Here is a 19654-nt window from a genome sequence, read left to right as displayed (position 1 = left end):
TTTTGATTATTATATTATTTTAGAAAAGGATTAGAATATTAGTCAAATAGTTTTGTTTACAATGTAGTTTTACAATGAGCTTATTTACAAATATTGGGCAGGGAAAATGCTTCTATTTAGGTTCACTTTGTTATTTAGTGAAAAAACTTTGAAAATGCTTAAATGAAGATTCTAATTTATTACCATAAGCAACTTTTGTTGAAGACAAGGAACTAAACTAGCTTGGATTTGTTCAATAACTCTTGTTGAGTTTCCAATACATTCAAATAATTGGAATATTCATCAGTCAAGGAGAATCTAGAAAAGGTATCACTCAAATTGAAAGTAATTTGATCAGACAATACAGAAAATACTTGTTGTAATTCGGTTGCCAATTCTTCTGGAATTGGTTTTTGATTTTTCAACTCAGGTTCTTGCTGCTTGACAATTTCGAATAGGGAATTTTTCACTTTAGAGAAATTTCGTTTACAATCGGATGGAATATTAACTTCCTTAATGGAATCTGTTTGAATGTAAGTTGACCAAACGTTATCCATGAACACATAAAGTTCATCCATATTGTCAGATGTCTTAATTAATTGTTGGTTGTGTTTCATTTCCAAGAATAAATGCAAATTCTCTAAGGAATATTCTTTTTCACTAAATTGCTCCAATAATCTCAATCCTTCCACATTATTCAAGATTTGGCTTAATTCATCCATCTCAGAAGAATCTCTATTTTTGGATAATGATTGTTTCTTCTTTTGTTGAATAAACTGAACTAATCTGACTAACAATGCATAACCTCCAAAGACCAACAAGTAAGTGAACAAGTACAAGACTTCGAATACCAAAGAAATGGAATCATTAACTCTTGACATTTTTTCTCCTTTCTTATAACTCAATCCTGAAATTCCAATAATTTGTGAAATGTTCAAAAATACGAAACACAACACGAAAAGACTCATTTCACCTCTAAAATAGAGAGGATTGTCAATCTTAATAAACCAATTATACGCTTTCCATAAACTAATCTTGGCTATTTTCTTGGTGGCCTCCTTATCAAACTTTTGCAATGAATTACTGGACTGACTTGCGTTTTCTTGATTACCATTATTGACAATTGACTTTTCCTTTCTCTCATTCATAAGAGTCATGAAAACATCTAATCCAATCAAACCACAAATCATGAATCCTAAACAAAGAAGAATCACAGTGAATGAAATTGAAACAATGTAAGAATAGGCAACTCCTGTAATTGCTGAAGTTCTCACAAGGATAACCCAGAGAGTCCAGTATAATAGGTTCAAAATTACAAAAGTAGTGATGATTGTGATCATGGCTTTGGTTGACAAGAGCTGTCTAATTAGGGACAAGTTTCGTTCACTTTCTTTTTGACCAGAATTGAGGGAAAACTTGATGGAAAGCTTGTGATAGAAATATTTCAGAATGTGATATCTGGAAATTTGATACAAATAAGCAAACATTGCTGTCAAAGTCAAAGTGTTTACAATAATGGCGATAATATTCGAAACAATATTGGCTGCCAAATCTGAACTTTCCACTTGTATAGCTGTGGATTCAGACCATCCATTCTGTTCTGACAATAAAATGCTTCTCTGTGTTATAAGCAACAAGATACATTCCACTATTAAGGCAATCATTCCTATAAATGGTGTGACGAAACGACTTGCTAATGGTTGAGATTTTCTCATGATAATCAAACCAACTAGTAATGTACTAGAAAGCATTAGGAAGAGAACTCCAAAGGAAATTTGAGCAATGTACAAATTCGATAACTCTTTCAATACTACTTGGTCAACCAGAGTTTCATTGAATGATTGTTCAACAAAGGCAGCGAATAGAGTAGTGTGAGTGCATTTACAGGTCACTTCGCCAGTAGCTTGATTGAATACATGCAAGGAACATCCTTGATTATCCCATTTTTCTGTTGTTTCATTCCAAAATTGACACTTGACAAGGGATTGATTCAAAGAAGTCAAATTTTGAACAGAAAATGAAATGTAGATAGGTTGAACTAATTCTGATAGAGGAAGAGCCTCTCCTCCCATATAAAGAGTGAAATCTTTGGAGTTGGTTATTTGAGTTTGGCTTGAATTATATAGTTTCGAATTGTAAGAAATTAAGGAAAGACCAATTTCCTTATTGTAACCGTTATACTTGTTAAGAATGTAATCTGAATCTAGAAAAATGTCAGAGAATTGTAGTGCCTTGATACTGGAATTGCTCTTGACAAATGACGAAACTGTAATGTTAATTAATTCAGTTGAATATTTCGAATAGTCAATTGAGTTGGAAACTATCTTGGTTGACTGTTGATACAATAAAACGGATGATAATTGAGTACAAAGGCTTGAGATATTGGAAAATCCAAAGAAAAGCAAGTTACTAGCACTTGATAAAGTATTCTTCAAATCAGAATTTGTCAATCTATTAGAAACATATCCATTAGTTTCCTTTTCCTTCTTATAAACTTGATTTAAAGAAGATAAGTAAGAATCAATCTTATCATTAATGATAGAACCAACTTGGTAAGAAGAAGCAACACTTTGGCTTGTCAATTGTCGAAGAGTTGTTAAAGTATTTGATGGATTATTAATGTCAATACTCAACTTGCTGACAGACTCGATAATAACAGAGCTGTATTCTTTCAGATCTCTAAACTTCCATGAAGAGTCATAAGGAATAATGCGTGCAATATCATCAATTTGATTTTTCAATTCTTCAACTGTGTTTACCAAATTTGGACTAATTGAAACAGTACCAATAAGAGAAGAATATTCATTCTTTAAAGCATCCTTACAGATAACATAAATATCCAAATTTTCACTTTGTCCATTACTATTATTTGCGTTCAAATATGGAAGGAACAATAAATCCATCCCATTTATGGAAAAATCAGAGATTCTTACTAATTCTTGATTGTAAAAGAAACCAAAGGCAAATTGAAAAGGTTCAAGATATTTCTTACTTTCTTCCGAGACTGTCCAAAGATTCTTATCTTCCTCTATTGAAAATAAGGAACCAAGTGCGATTCCAGAACTTGGTTGAATCTTACCTAAACCTTTAGTTCTCAACAGAGGTGAAATAATCAAGATATCTTGAGAAATTGAAACATTTTCACCACCAGATACAATTTCAAATGTCAAAGTTACATTTCTACTTAAAATTCTAGTAAAACCAATTGAAATAACAGGTGAGAAAGTCAACTGGAAAGTTGAAGACGAAAGATATTTCGTATTTCCAAATGCGGTATTCGAATGTTGGATAATTAACGGTGAACCATTGTCTCTATCCTTCAAATACCAACTATATGATAAAGAAAGTGAACATGTCACTCCACAATCCTTTCTCGAGTTGACTAGATCACTAAATGTTCTCAATTCCATTCCAATAACTTTCAAATCAAAAGTTGTGGAAATTCCTTGGACAATTGCAGTTGGAATGCCATTAGTTTGTAATTTTCTTGGAGTGATGCGAAATTGACATTCGTATCCTTCATAATTTGATGGACATTCACAAAAATCAGGTTTCGTACAATTTCCAATAGCTGAGCAAACTAAACTAGAACTTTTTGCAATACCGAAACATATAGGAACATCACATTTTGATCCAGTATAATTTGAATTACAATTGCATTGATCTAAATTTTGACATTCTCCATTGCCAGAGCACGCCATTGAACTGTTTCCCAAAATTCCAAAACAAGTTGGAATTTCACATTGATTTCCTGAAAATCCTGGTTGACAATTACAATTATCTTTTCCATTACAATTTCCATTTCCAGAACAGACATTCGAATAATTTGCTGGAATTCCATAACAAGGAGCAACTTCACATTGTTTACCTAAATATCCAAATGTGCAATTACAGAAATCTTTGAAAGTGCAATTTCCATTTCCAGAACAAACATTCGAATAGTTTGATGGGATACCGAAACATGAAGTTATTTCACAACGATATCCAGAATAATCACTCTTACAATTGCACTTATCTTTTCCAATACATTCTCCATTACCAGAGCAAACACTCGTGTCATTTGACATGATTGAAAAACATTTTGGCATTTGACAGTTATCTCCATAAAAACCCTCCTTGCAAGAACAGCTATCTACACCAACACACGTTCCATTTCCAGAACAAGTTGCTGTGTTATTATAAGAAATGCCTCCACATGTATGTTCAGCACAATCTTGGCCGACGAAACCTTTCGAACAATTACAAAAATCCATTCCTTGACAAATACCTCTTCCACTACTGCAAGCACTTGTTTGATTGGATAAAATTCCAAAGCAAGTTGCAATTTGACAATTCTTTCCAAGCAAACCATTCTTACAATTACAAAAATTGTAATCTTGACAAGTTCCATTTCCAGAACAAACCAAATTTGAATTACTTTGAATTCCATTACAACTTGTCAATTCACAATTATCACCAAAATACTTTGATTGGCATGAGCATTGATTGGTTTGATTACAAATACCACGTGATGAACAAACAGAAGAGTTGGTGCTGTCAACTCCTGAACAGACACTTGACACACAACGTGACTTTTGTGCATTCAAGTAATGTCCAGCTGTTTCACAATATGGAATCAATCCACGAATTCGTTGATTGGAAATTTCTGCAAAGTAAATTATACCTGTCAAGTTGTCAAATGTTATTCCAGTAGGAAGAGTTACACTACTAGAAGTGGCATTGACATTCTCCTTATTATCATTACCAGAACTTCCTGAATATCCAGCAATTACCGAAGATTGACCGTCTTTAATTCTCCAAATTAGGCTACCAACATAATCTGTAAAGAAAATGACATTATCTTCAGTGACATATACTGAATACGCATTAATATCTGAAGCAAGAATTGAAATTTGATTATTTTGATCGATTGCTTTCAATGTACGAGCTCCATTTTCGGTAAAGTAAATAGTATTGTTTCGAATAAAAATTCCATTCGGTCCATTAAGACTGCCAACACTAACCAATGCAAAGGAACTATCCTTCCAGTGTCGAATCAAGTTATTATTCTTATCGACTGCATACAATTCACTTTCTGATAAAACAAAAAGATTCGTATTAGGATAAAATGTTAAAACATCAAATACTTGAATTGGAGAATCATTTAAATACATCTTGGAAACTTTCTGAGATCCACTATTAGAAACATAGAGCCAATCATCCACAATATGTATTCCTGTTGGAGCATCCAAAGTGGATATTGGGTTTACGATGGTATAACTTCCATTATTCGAAACTGCATAGATGTTATTAGTGGAACCTGTTACATACATCTTGTGGTTATAGAATTGAATGGCATTTGGATTGGTGTTGGCTGGTAGAGTTGAATAGGTCTTGACTATGTATTTAACATTGGATTCGGCTCCACTGACATGCATCTGCTGGTGCACGAAACCTGCAAGTGTGAGTGTTATCAATAAGAAGAAACGAAACATTCAAGTTGCTATTAAGATTGGTTTGTGTTGTTTTTTTTGATAACAAGTTATTCTAAAGCAATTTAACAAGTGTTTATTTTGCATTCTCTCGGGATTCGAATAGTTACATAGTCACATGTCTATCTCACGGATATGGCTGTCCAATCAAGAGAGTTGCTCATGGTCATGAGAATTTTGCCGAAGTCCGAAGTTTGTGATAGAAACAAACCTCACGATAAACTTTTTCAACCTTTTCAGGATTTTTATTCGACAGAAATCTTCATGTCAATTAGCATGGAATGAATATCCAATACCTGTATTATCTTGACAACTTTATCACTAATGGTTTTGGACAATCTAAAACTCTCAAATCGTTCCAAGACTGAAAAGGTTTCAACCAATTCTTGTTTGCAAAACTTGTTGTGAAGTATAAAAAAGTGGACAATCTTCTCCAAACTTCCAAACTGTAAAATACTTCTAGCCAATTTGGTTTTAACAAGTTCTTTATCTTATTGAATATTGTTGTTTTAATTTGGTTCAACCAAATGAATCTCAACCAAAAGAAAAAAGACATTTCTGTTACACTCCATTTCTCACACAGATTATTCTAATATTATTAGTTTTTCCTTTTTAAGAGACCTCCAAATGAATCAGTCCATTTCCTTCTCATTCCCAAGAAATGAGCAATTTTCCTCTAGAAGTGAGCAATCATTCGAATATTCATGTATTTCAATTTGGAATATCACTCAAGTTAGACGAGAAAATAATTGTAAAGTTGTTGTTAACCAAGAAACAATTATTTGTCAATGTCCATATCAAAACCAACTCAAATTGGTGTTTTGAGAACTGCCATTTCGAGAAGTGTTTCAGTTGAACAAGTAGCTCAACCTTCAGATTCAAGTAATTATGCTGTTGAAATGGAGACTGTTAAAACCTCAACAGTTTAGAACTGATTAGGAACAATGACACAATAGATTAGTAATAGATTAGTAATAGGAAAGTTATTCTTATTAAATAAATGAACCCAATCAATACATGTGAAATCTTTCACACTTGCGTGCATTGATAGCAAAGTTCAAAAAAATGGCTTTCAAAAGAAGGGACAAGAAGCAAAAGAAGAAGCACCACCTCACACACAAGAAGCAACGTAAGACTTGGTCGGATCGTTTGGTGACCAATTTGATAAGAAATCAATTTAAATCACGAATTTGGAAAAGAGTGAGAGAATTTATTGATGGATTCCTCCCTGATAGTATTCCTTTCATTCATTCTCCTGCACAACAAGGCTCAAATTCTGCTTCTCCATCATCACCATCATCATCAACATCATCATCGAATGGTTCTTCCAATCAAGTAGTAGTAATTAATGTTCAAGAGCAGCAAGATAACAAATTGGATAATGCTGAAAACAACAAAATATTCGGAGGAAAATCCAAATTATTAATTAATGGAATGACCTTGTGGTATGATCTTGTTAGTTTCATCCTATCGAGAGAGAGATTAACACTTGATTTGGAGGGATTTTATTCAGGTGGAGTGAAGGATTATTTGGCTAAAGTTTATAGAGAGAATGGCTTGTTGGCATGTATTAGTAATAGACAAGTAATGGGACCGATTGCCAAATTCTTGCTTTCTACACTCTATACTGTGAGTATTCAAATGCCAATAATGGATACTTTGTGTGAAAATTATGAAGCATCACCAATGGTTAGTCAATTGATTAGAAGAATTGATGATATTCTCTTAATGGCTATGAATTATCCAATTGACACTTCATGTTTAATGAAATTCAAGAGAGGAGAAGCAAAAGTAGAATCAGCAACAAGTAATTCTCTTGTTCAATCTTTGAAATTTATTAAGGAACAAAATGGTGTTGTGAATGGATGGTTTAGAGGTTTTGGATGGTCTATTCTTGAGAATATCTTGTACGAAACATCAGATTCCTTATTAAGAAGTGGAATGAGTTTACTTTTTAGTAAATTATTTGGATTGGATTCATGTGGAAGTAGTACAGTTGGACAGATTGCACTCTCTGGAGAACAATTAGCTCTCTTCAACAAATTCCAATCGACTAGTATTGATTTGATTCAGGATGCCTTGTTGTCTCCACTCAGATTTTCCATCCTGAGATATAGAACTGACTTGGTCAATCAATACACAAGTCCAATCGATTGTTTCAAACAAGTCCATGCAAAAGAAGGATTCAGAACATTCTACAAGGGAACATTTATTGGAACCTTCTTGGTCAATCACAACAAGAACCAATAAATTCTTCTATTATCACCACTGCAAAATGTTTTTCTATTTTGTAGACCGTTGTTGAAAAAGAGGGATTTTCATCATTGTCACTAGCTACCACGCGAAAGAACTCTCTAACAGTAGTAAATTGGAAGATGTGCATGTAGAAAATTGAAAGCTTCTTCAACACAATTTGTAGCAACTTTCTCATGAAGAAATCAGGAGTCACCTTTCATAATTCCAATGCCAAGTTAATTCCCTACCGAGGATTCCCATCCATTTATCATGCAGAGACATTCTTCATGTTGGTTTCTGATCGATTGGGATTCCATTTGTTGTGGGTAGGTTTTGATTTCACACACGCAAGTATGTATATTGAATTGGTTGGGTTATACCAATTACAGAGTTTCAGATGATTTTGTGTTTAATGAATTGATTTGTGGATGTGTCATTCCAAATACCAGCATTGCACAATCTATTTTGAAAAAACTCAATGCCTATGGATACAAACATCATAAATATATTAAGAAAAAGTAGTTCTTCATAAGAATATATTTATTTACATTTGATTTGGTGGCTGTGCTTAATTTTGATTGGTTGGCTTGTTTTCTTCAGGATTATTCATATTCACTGGATTATTACTAACAACTGGATGGGAAGGTTGTTGTAATATTTGAAGATGTTGAGGTTGACCATTTTGAGGATAATATTGTTGAGGTTGTTGTTTTGCTGAGTAGTATATTGAGTTGGATAAGTTTGATTATTGAAAGCTTGTTGGTGGTTTGGATTGTAACTGTTTCTATTATCCCAACCATTGTGTCTATCACGAGAACCACAGAATGGACCGAAATGATTCTGATGAGATTGATTGCAATTATTGTTTCTTCCCCAAGCATAGCCAACGAAACCACCCACGAGCATACCAAAGAAGAATCTTGGGAATATTCTTGGTCTCATTCTGTAGCTGTAGTCATAGTAAAATCTTGGACCCTTCATTTTGTTTATATTGTTATTTTGTTATTTTGTTATCTTGTTGTTGCTTTGTTTTTTCAAGAATTTCATTTGATAACAGAGCTATTTAAAAATAACAAAATATGCGCCGTGGAGGACATTTATTCAACAACAATTTGATTGAGTGATTGAGGCTATGGACTTTTTGGTGTTTTTTATTATTCCATCGATGCGCTTAATTTTGATAGAGTGGCAATTTGAAAGTACTATTTGACTGATTTTAGAAAGGGTGTTTGTAGAATGATAAGATCTTACGTTCTTTAATTGCACTAACTCTGCGCATTATTATCGTTAGAATTTGGTTTGCAAAGTTGTTAATTTTATTCTAAAGGTTTAACTTTGGATCGTTGGGCCATTATTAGGAAGTAAGCATCACCTGTAAATAACGTTACCTATCAGTCGTTTATTTATAATAAATACCTGTTCCAAGTCTTGAGGGAATCCAAGCTCTCTCATCCTTTCCCTACATTCCTCTAGAGGAATTTTGTTGAGGCAAACAATACTTCGGCATCCATTTTCATGAACCCCAAACAACAAATTGACGAATAGGATCACTTTCTCCAAGTTCGAGCATACGTAATCATATTGTAAGCTGGCAATCTTTCTCCTAACGGCTTCATTGCTGAATAATTCGTAAATAAGACAGTGATTAAATGTTTTTGGTGAGCTAAGGCAAGAATAGTTTTAGCAAATGAACTACGTGAATTATACGAGATATAAATTTTACAAATAATATATTAACAATTTATTTAGATTTCAGCTTCATATTCTGGATTCTTCTTTACAATAATTACATTATCAAGTGTTGAACTGAGTGGAATGAACTCTTCAGAGGCCAATTCAGCTCTTTCTTCGAACTGCAGGATGACTGGAGCCTTATGTGTTTGGAAACCTGTGATTGATCTTGGTTTACCAGCTTGGGCAACAACATCAACTGATTGACCAACACGAACGTTAGCTTGAACTGGTTCAAGGTTTTCATCAACCAAAACAAGCATTCTTGGATACATGGCAGAAGCAGCAGTATACAACAAGTAGTGATAGTTAGACAAGATGGTATTCTTAAAGTCGAGACCAGTAAAGAGGAGAGTCATCAAACCACACAATTGGGATTGAGAAAGGATGGAACGATCAGAGTAGAATGGATTCATTGTTATCAAACCCTTACCAGTGGACAATAAACCTTGAGAAACACGAACAATGAAAAGGTGGTTTGGTTCCTTTTGATAATATGTTGACAATTGTCTGAGCAATTGGCCAATTCTAGCATTGTTAGTACCGGCACCAATAACACCCAAAGCAAAGATGGCATTTTGAGAAAGTTCTGCATCATTATCGTGAGACAATTTGCTCAAAGTATCCATAACTGCCATGTCTGGATTAGAAACATTCAATAAACTCATAGCAAGTGGAACAGCTCTCTTAACTCCCATTTCAGAATATTGGAGCAAGTGACCGAATGATCTATTAGCCATTTCACAACCCAAATCTTCTCCCATACAAATTAAAGAAATACCCAAAGCAGCAACACCATGATAAGTATTGGTCAAAACATCTTCTTCCTCTTCCTTCTTTTCAGTAGTAGCAGCAGAAGCACTAGCTTGAGCACCTTGACTTGGTTGAGCTTCTTCCTTCTTTGGCTTTTCAGGATGTTCACCACAAATCTTCAACAATTGTTGAATCTTCAAAACGTTACCAGTACCACAATAAGCGCAAACTTCAACAGTCAAAGTAACAAACTTGGCCAACTTGGCATTAACAGTAGTCATGATGGATTCACAAACAGAATCAACAGCTTCTTGTTTACCCAAGAAGAGCATACCTAAGCCCAAAGCAACAAACTTAGCTAATGGATGAGCAAGATCCTTTTCACTTCTTTCAAGATAAACTTGAATGAGTGATTCTGTAATATCTTCATTCATTGTACCTACAAAGATCATACCCAAAGACAAAGCAGCAAATGATACAATTTCCATTGGTTGATCAGGATCAACAATGATTGGAATTAACAATTGGAAGATTTGTTCATTAGCACTACCAGCACCAGCAATACCGAGACCGAGAATTGAAGCAATTCTGACTTCTCTAGGAAGACCAGATTCAACATGTTCAGGTAAGATAGCCAAAGCAGGATCAGCTTCAGTTCTAATACCAGCACTGAAATTGGCAATGGCGAGTAAAGCACCAGCCTTAATGTTATTATCACTACTATACAAATACTTGTCAATTTCCATCAAACCTTCTTCATAGTTCCACAAATAAATCAAACCCAATGAAGCAACAGCACTGAGCATACCAGCATCCTTATTCTTATAAATCCAAGAATCTTCAGATTTAATCAACTTGTCTGTACCAAAACCAGCATTGACAAAACCATTAACAAATGATGAAGCAAGGTTTTGACGAGCAGAGTCAACATTTTGAGTCAAAGTTGATCTTGTTTCAGAGAGATGTGATTTGTAGACATCTTCTGGAGTCTTTGGTTCAAGAGAATCCAATTGTTTAGCCAAATACAAAAAGTATTGACTCAACTTGCAGTTACCCATAATTTCTTCCAATTCAGCACCTTCATCTTCAAGTTGATCAGCAACTGAGAATTTATAATTACCTCTTCCGAGCATGAGAGCAAGTTGTTTCCTTAAGAGGCTATCATCACAGCTGAAGAATGTATCCTTAATAAGACCAATATCATTTAATTGCATAGCAATTCGGAGTGATTCTGGAAGTTTGTTAAGCTTTCTATAAATATCGTACACAATCTTTAAAGTTTGAGTATTCTCAGGTTCAATAAAGTATTTAGAAACACCACCCAAGTATAAACAAACACGAGTATAATTTGTTTCATCACAATAATCGACAATCTTTGATAACTTTTCAGTTTCGATAAGTAAATCACAAGCTTCAGGTTCAGAAGCACTCTTCATAAAGTATGGAACAATCTTGTTAACAAGTGTAAGAATATCCATAATTTCCTCAGGTTTAAAGTCAGTATCAATGACCATATCATCACCAGTTTCTTGTATTATTCTTTCTTGCATTTGGATCTTTTCTTGGAGTCTTGTTTGATATTCTTCTCCGATTTCTCCAGCAAGAGATCTAACATATTCGTGTCCCCACTTATCAAATTCATCATCATCAGCTTCCAACATGTATTTCAAACAATCCCTTTCACCTTCAATGGACAAGGACATACCCAATACTGAGAGAATATTTGCAAAGAGGATCTTATTATCTCTAGCAGTATTCTTTTCGTAAGCTTCCTTGAGTGGTTCGTAATGTATTCTTAAGAATTTAAGAGGCTTTGGGATTGTAGTAACAGCTGTTGTGAGTGATTTCTTTAATTCTTCCTTGAGAGATTCCAAGGCAGTACGTTGTTGTTGTGGTGAATTACAAATATTATTGACCATTTCTTCAAGATCGTCCTTTAATCTTTGATCTTCCTCTGACAATTCTGGAGCAGCAAGAGCAATAGCCTTCTTACCAGGAGTGGTACTATTACTGCCATCCTTCGATGATGAAGCAGAGTTATTCTTATTGTCGGAAGAAGTCATTTTTTTAATATTATTGCTGGAGTGTTGTTTTGATGTTTTTGTTCACTTCTCCTTTGGTTGTATTTTTTTAAATCTATTTTTAAAACATTATTCCAACATTGCTGTAAGCTTGAATAATTGTTGCATTGATGATAAATAGAATATTATTGGATATCAGATGATCATCGTTATTATTATCAATTTTTGGATCTTTGGTTTTATTATGTTTAAAATCAAGTTGATATTGTTAAGATTATTGTAAGCCATGATGTTAAAGGTTACAAATTAGATTTATTTACAACTTGTATTGACAAACAACAGCTGTTACTGTGTAAACCATTGGAACATCATTCCACCAAGGAGAGTTGGCAGTTGTTGATTGAGCCCAAACATAATAATCACTGTAACTGGTTGGACTGTTATTGTTTGGCTCACCAGATTTCCAATCAGTGTAGGAAGCAACTGACTTATCATCAACCCATCTCCAAGATCCACTGTCCTTATTCAAGCCAATGAAGAATGTGTATCCACCTGAAATATTGGCAACTTCTGTTTTTTCTGTGGCTGTCTTGATGGTTACAGGAATGGCCTTAGAGTTCCACAATTTACAGACCTTAGCAACATCAGCATATTGCATTGGAGAAGTGAATACTGCACGAATCATACATCTTGTGGAAGAACAGTATGTAGCTCTCAATGTTGTTGATTCAGAAGTTGGTGGAATGAACGAATAGGTGGCAGATGTGGCGGGTCCTGTAATTGTTGAAACTGCATATGAAGATGAGCCAGTAATTGCATAAGAGATACTTGCAGCTGGAACATTTCCATAGACAGAGACAGAGAAGGTCTTGGTTGACCCGAGAGAAACAATTTTTCCATTTGGCAAGGATTCCCAAGTGAAACCAGAGAGTGAGGAAACAACATCAGTACCAACATAAACAGGGAATGACGGATTGTAGGTATTATAATATGTAGAATTGATATTGTTGGCCAATGTGAAACGAGTAATAGCACCACTTGCACTGCTTGATGGAGCTTTCAATGTGTAGGTAAAGGTTGTGATTTCAAAAGTGGAATCAAAAGCAGTTCTTGAAGTTACAACTCTTGATGTGAATGAAATGGTATAATCAAAATCTGAAATTGGTCTCTTAGTGTAAGAAGATGAGGTAGTTACAGTATTACAAGCTTCATCGATAATTGATTGATAAATACTGGTCAAATCACTCCAGTCAACTACGAAGAACTTTAAAGGATCGTAATTCATCTTTTGAATTTGACTCATACCGAATGAAGATGTTACACCATCACCTATACCAATAGTTAATTGACGATAACCCTTCCAAGAATTGATTTCAGCTGATCTAATTGTTGCTTCAGCACATGGTTGAGCCTTAGAACTAGAATTAGTCCAGTCACAATCTAAACACGATTTTCCAGGGAACCTGTTTGAGACGGTATCAGTTACTCCCAAAAGAGAGTACATTGAGTAACAGTTGGATGGAACATTTGACTCACCATCAGTAATATGAATGAACAGCTTGTTAGCCACAGAAGATCTACCATAATTAATCATGTTATTAACAGCAGTGTTAATACCCAAAATGGTGGCTGTACTACTCTTCTTTTGAGTAATACTTGAAACCATGTTATTGACTGTTGTCTTTGAGGTACCAGCGTTGACAGATAAGTGAAGAGTAGAATCAGTACCGTATTGTACAATACCAATATTTGTACCGGTTGAGCTAACATCAAATCCACTGGTAATGTTTGTTACAAAGTAAACCATATTCTTCCAATTGGTTGCTGATATAGAACCACTACCATCCAAAATGAAAATCAAATCGAATATTTGACTACAAACACAATTACTATACTTGATATTAATATCAGCATAGGCAGTGGTACTGTCTTGGACAGAAGTAATCTTGTATCTGACTTTTTCGGCTTCACAACTTCCAGTCTTTGGTAAAACTCTGATAATTCTATTATTTGCACTATCACTTGGATTCAAAATGGTTGGTATTCCAGCATTTTTACAATATGTAGAATCCGGGCAATCAATACCAGCAAATACAAAAGTACCCCCAAGAGGATCGTAGTCATTAGTTAATAGGTCAGATGCAAGGATATCAATCTTGTTATTGTAAACAGCTGTGAAGGAATCACTGACTGCAATTGGTGGAGAGCTAATTGGCTTGATACCAATGATTACAGAAGTTGTACGTGGATTTGAAAGATCATTATCGCTAACTGTCAATGTAAATGTACATCTTTGATCAGCGTATGATGAGGATCTTACAAAGCTAATCTTATTACTAACGATTGACAAAGTACCAGCAGAGCTACATGTTCCAGTACTAGAAATTGAAATGCTGAGACTGTCAGAGGTATCAGAATCGGTAGCAGCAGAGTCTGTCAAATAATCAAAAGTACGAGCATCGTTACCATCTCTTCTAATAGAGAATTCATAGTCCCAATTAGTTGCAGTTGGTGCATTATTTGGTTGTACTACATAAATATTACAATCAGCAGTTTGGGAAGCAGTGTTAGAAACTCTATAAACAGCATAACAATTAGTTCCTGTGCATGATCTTCTGGCAGTGGGGGTATAGGTGAGCTTACTGCTGACAGTTGTAATGGTACCAACAGAATTCAAATTGGTTGTAGATACTATTGAGAGTGTAATTGATTCACTACCAAAGTTTGTTGCCCATTGACTCTTGATGGAATCTTCGAATTGAGTTGCTGCACTATTCTTTGTGGTTGTGAGAGTGTAATCCATACAAGTTAAAGTGTTGGAAATAGTAATTGTGTAAGTGTATGTATTAGTCAATTGACCATCACTCAAAGTAAAATAGAATTGTTGAGTTCCAACAAAGGATTGACCATAAGTGAATTTAACTGACTTGTCAGATTGCAAAACCACTGAGCATGAAGAATCTGATGAGGAATACATTTGGACAGCGCTCAAAGAAATGGTATCGGAATCAGCATCACTAGCACCAGTCTTGAAAGTACTCTCTGGAATTGATAGAGTTGGAGAGCTGTAAGTTCTGGTAAAGGTTCCATTCTTGTTACTTCCTGTTGGTGGAGTATTCCAAATAGTGATAGAGAGAGTGCCAGACTTCTCAGCCAAACCATCTGTACATTTGAATGTCAATACATCAACAGCTTCCCATCTGCCAGAATTTGGTTTACTGGTATAGGAAATAGATGCAGCTGGTGTATAGGTAATCTTTCCAACTGATGCATCATTGGTGACAACAGAACCATATTGACCTGAAGAAATAGAAACAAATGACAAGGTATCTCCATCAGCATCTGAACAACTAGACAATAAAGAATTAACAGTTAGTGCTGAATTCCACTTGACACTTTGAGTAACAGATGAAACAACAGGTTCTTGATTGGTAAATGTGATGGTCACTGTTGCAGTTGAGGTAGATGCTCCATCAGTAATAGTATACTTAAAGCTATCTGTGCCAGTGGCACCACTTCCAGTATAGGTGTAAGTGATAGAGAGCTTATCAGAAGAGATAGTTAAAGTAGCACCACGAATCAAAGAAGTTGAATCAACACTAGAGATTGTAATTGTGTCTCCGTTACCATCAGAATCATTAGCAAGTGGATTAATGGTAAAGACCTTATTATTCCACAACTTGGAAACCGAATCAGAAACAGCAACTGGAGCAGTATTTGTCAAGGAAATTGTTGCCGTGTTTTCAACTGAAATACTACCATCACTGACAGTGAATTTAAAGGTAGCAGTAAGTGGGGCTGTTCCTGCTGGTGGAGTGTATATGAGATTGGTTGTCGAGCCAGCTTTTCTAGCAACAGTACCTGTACCTGTTTGTGGTTGAGTAAATGCAGAAATTGACAATGTATCTCCATCTGGATCAGTAGCAGAAGATTCTGTGATAAAGTTCAAGTCAAGTCCACTTTGAATAGTCTTCCAGTGATAGGTCTTGCTAACACTATTAGCTGTTGGAGATTGATCAAGAATATTTACGGTAATAGTTTTAGTTACTGTCTCAAAGCCATCAGAAACTGTGTAAGTAAAGGTTTGGTTTACCAAATTGCCTTGAACGTTTTGGAAGGTAAAAGTTCCCGATGATAATGTAACAGTACCAATACTTGGCTGAGTAAATGAAGAGATGGTGAGAGCGCCTGAATCTGCAGAATCAGCATCTGTTGGTTTAAGACCATCACTTCTTGACAATATTGGAATACTGACCGAGGAAGAAGAAAGGTGATTAACATTAACAGCAATATCATAAGCAACTGGAACAGAGTTTGTTACAGTAACTGGGAAAGTTGCACTTGAGCTTCCCCATCCATCAGTGAATTGCACAGTAAAGCTATCGGAACCCTTCCATGCAGAAGCTAATTGATATTTAACAGTGTTGGTTGCAACAAGGGTAACACCAGCTCTTCCACCAGAAGTGACTTGTGAAACTGTTACAGAATCACCATCATTGTCACTAAATCTAGAGGTCAAGACAATATTATTGGCTAATAAAGCTTGTCTCCAGTGATAGGTAAATGCACCAGTGTTGGCTGTTGGCAAGTTATTTGTTACAGTGACGTCAATTGTTCCAGTATTTGTCTCCTTTCCATCTGAAATGGTGAATACAATTTGCTTGATTGCTCCAGTGAAACCACTTGTTGGGACGTATGAAATTTGAGCAGAAGAACCACTTCCAACAGTGGACAATGCTCCTTGAGCTTGGGTAATTGAAGTATAGGAAGCTAATGACAAGGAATCTCCATTAGCATCTGATGATGAAGCAACCACAGAGAAGTATACACCATTCTTAACAGCAGACCATACAGAGGTTTGAGAGAATGAACTAGTTGTTGGTTTAGTGTTTGTAACGTTGACAGAGACAGTTCCTTCACTTGATTGAGCTCCATCACTGAGTTCATACTTGAAAACATCAACAGTACCAACAGTTGAGGTCTTTGGATAATATCTAATCTTACCACCAGTAATGATTGGAGCAGTAGTAGCAGATGAACCATAAACACTGGCAATGCTCAAACTATTAGAGTCTGGATCAGAATCATTTGCCAACACATCAATATCAATATAATTGACATTCCAGTGTGTTGTGACACTATCAGAGACTGCAACTGGTTTGTTGTTATAAACATTGACACTGACAGTAGTGGTAACATCACCATTTGCTGCATCATCTGTCACAACATAGGTGAAGGAGACAGCACCAATATATTTTTCTCCAGTAACACCCTTAATAATGGCAATATTAGCATCAGAACCTGATGCACCTTTAGCTACAACAGTTCCCTTACTTGTAGATCCGAATGATTTGACTCTAATTGGATCACTATTATCGTCACTATCAGCAGGAGATAATGTGAGAACAGAAAGTTCCTTACCAGAAACAAAATCGCTCCACAAGACATTGACACTCTTTGAAGATGACTTTGGAGCAGTGTTTGTAACAGTGACAGATACAGGTACATTTGATGATAATAAATTTCCGTCATTAATTTTGAAATTGAAAGACGTGGTACCAATAAAGGCACTTGTACTTGTTTCTGGTGTGTAAGTGACACTACCTGAAGAAACTGTGGATAAGCCACCCTTTGAAGGTGTTGAGGAGAGTTGAACAGAGAGATTTGGAATATCAAGAGAGTCAGCATCATTGGCTCCTGTAAGTAAATTGATATTAATTGGAGTTCTCCAGTGAGTAGATACAGTCTTTGAGGTACCAGTTGGTTGTGTGTTGTAAATATTGACAGTTACAGTAATTTTGTTATTACTAAGACCAACGTGATAATTAAGAACGAATTTGTCAGTTCCAACGTAGACACTTCCCATAGAGTAGGTCACATACTTTTGATCTTGTGAAATTGCAACTGTACCATGTGATGCAGGAGTATCAATTCCATCCAAAATTGGTTGATCACTTCCACTGCTAGAAACATTTTGTAAGACATTAAAATCAATAGGTACTGCTCTCCAATGAACACTATAAATTTGATCAGATGGATCTGCTTGAGTACTGGTAATTTCTACTGTAACGGTATACGATGTAGAAATGTCCAATCCATCAGTTACTGAATATGTGAAGGTATCATTACCAACTTGTAAATTGGTTGGTTGATAGATAATCTTAGTCTTATCTTGGCTCATTGAAACAACGTTACCATAGGTTTGAGAGGGACTAACTGAATTCAATTTCAAGTTGGCAATATCTGCAGCATCGCTATCAGTTGCCTTAGAAATGGCATCAATAGTTAAACCAGTTCCAATCATACTCCAGTGATATTTTAGTGAGATATCTTGAGCTGTTGGGATACTGTTTGTGACTGTTGTTGTAATGGTAGCAGAAGAGGAGGTGGACAAACCATCTGAAATAGTATAGGTACATGTTTGAACTCCCTTACTTGCACTAGCCGTTTGGAAAAAGACAGAAGTTCCATCAGAGTTAATAGAATAAGTTCCAGAAGGATTAGTAAGGATATTAATTTTGAGAGCATCACCATCAGGATCAGTAGCAGAATTGAATAAGGAGTAGCTGGTGCCTACCAAAGCAGATCTCCAATGCATTGTGTTTGACAAGGAAGAAGCACTTGGTGAATTAGCATTGGTAACAGTAACTGTGACGGTTGCTGCACTAGTGGAAATTTCAGCTCCATCTGTTACTTTATAAGTGAAGGTCTTTGCTCCTGTTGTCACTGATTGGGATGGGGTGTATCTAATTACACCCAAAGTGGCATCAACAATTGAGGCAGTTCCTTGAGTTGGTGTAGTAACTGAGCCGGTCTTGATAATTGGTGTATCCTCGGCATCAGAATCTACATCATTTCCTAATACATTAATGTCAACAAAAGATGTATTCCAGTGAATAGTGACAGAGTCAGAATTGGCAACTGGTTTTTGATTGGTAATTGTCAAACTGACAGTTTTGGTTGAAGTTTCCAAACCATCAGTTACAGAGTATGTGAATGAATCAGAACCAACATATCCTTGTGTTGGTGTATAGAGTGCCTTACCAGCACTAACTGAAACTGTTCCATGAGATGGAGAGGAAAATGGTGAACTGGTCAAAGAAATACTATCTTCTGAATTGGTATCAGTAGCACCTGACAAGACATCAATCAAAACACCAGTTGAATATTTGGACCAATGGAGTGTTGTTGATTTATCTGTGGCAACTGGAGCAGAATTTGTTACTGAGACAGTGTAGGTGGCTTCTTTAGTCTTCCATCCGTCAGTGTATTGAATGGAGAAGGATGAACTTCCTAACATTGAAACAGATACTGATGGAAGAGTCCACAATACTAATTTCTTGGAACCAGAAACTTGAATGGATGGTGTACCTTTTGCTGTAGCAGCAGTACTGACAAGGGAGAAATCAATGCTATCAGAATCAGCGTCTGTAATGGTAGATAATACATCAATCAATTCAAATC

At 35.5% G+C, this 19654-nt stretch overlaps 4 protein-coding genes across 4 annotated transcripts; 1 reads left to right on the top strand and 3 right to left on the bottom strand.

Moving 5' to 3' along the window:
- Window positions 1–212: 212 nt before the first annotated feature.
- NAEGRDRAFT_47020 (uncharacterized protein) lies at window positions 213–5396 on the bottom strand (the record flags this gene model as incomplete). Its single annotated transcript, XM_002680117.1, has 1 exon — window positions 213–5396. The coding sequence occupies one exon, from the start codon at window positions 5394–5396 to the stop codon at window positions 213–215; it is 5184 nt and encodes a 1727-aa protein (XP_002680163.1).
- A 1119-nt stretch (window positions 5397–6515) lies between these two features.
- NAEGRDRAFT_47019 (uncharacterized protein) lies at window positions 6516–7700 on the top strand (the record flags this gene model as incomplete). Its single annotated transcript, XM_002680240.1, has 1 exon — window positions 6516–7700. One exon carries the CDS (start codon window positions 6516–6518, stop codon window positions 7698–7700), a length of 1185 nt encoding a protein of 394 aa, XP_002680286.1.
- A 597-nt stretch (window positions 7701–8297) lies between these two features.
- NAEGRDRAFT_64376 (uncharacterized protein) lies at window positions 8298–8666 on the bottom strand (the record flags this gene model as incomplete). Its single annotated transcript, XM_002680116.1, has 1 exon — window positions 8298–8666. One exon carries the CDS (start codon window positions 8664–8666, stop codon window positions 8298–8300), a length of 369 nt encoding a protein of 122 aa, XP_002680162.1.
- Window positions 8667–9402: 736 nt separating this feature from the next.
- NAEGRDRAFT_83014 (26S proteasome regulatory subunit S2) lies at window positions 9403–12287 on the bottom strand. Its single transcript, XM_002680115.1, has 3 exons — window positions 11681–12287; window positions 10339–11653; window positions 9403–10245 (listed from the first exon to the last, which is right to left on the bottom strand). Exons 1-3 carry the CDS (start codon window positions 12230–12232, stop codon window positions 9431–9433), a joined length of 2682 nt encoding a protein of 893 aa, XP_002680161.1. The 5' UTR covers window positions 12233–12287; the 3' UTR covers window positions 9403–9430.
- Between the last annotated feature and the right edge of the window lie 7367 nt (window positions 12288–19654).

This window comes from Naegleria gruberi, assembly GCF_000004985.1.
Source record: "Naegleria gruberi genomic scaffold NAEGRscaffold_10, whole genome shotgun sequence".
Taxonomy (NCBI): Eukaryota; Heterolobosea; class Eutetramitea; order Acrasida; family Naegleriidae; genus Naegleria; species Naegleria gruberi.
This window is presented reverse-complemented; position numbering and strand designations above follow the sequence as displayed.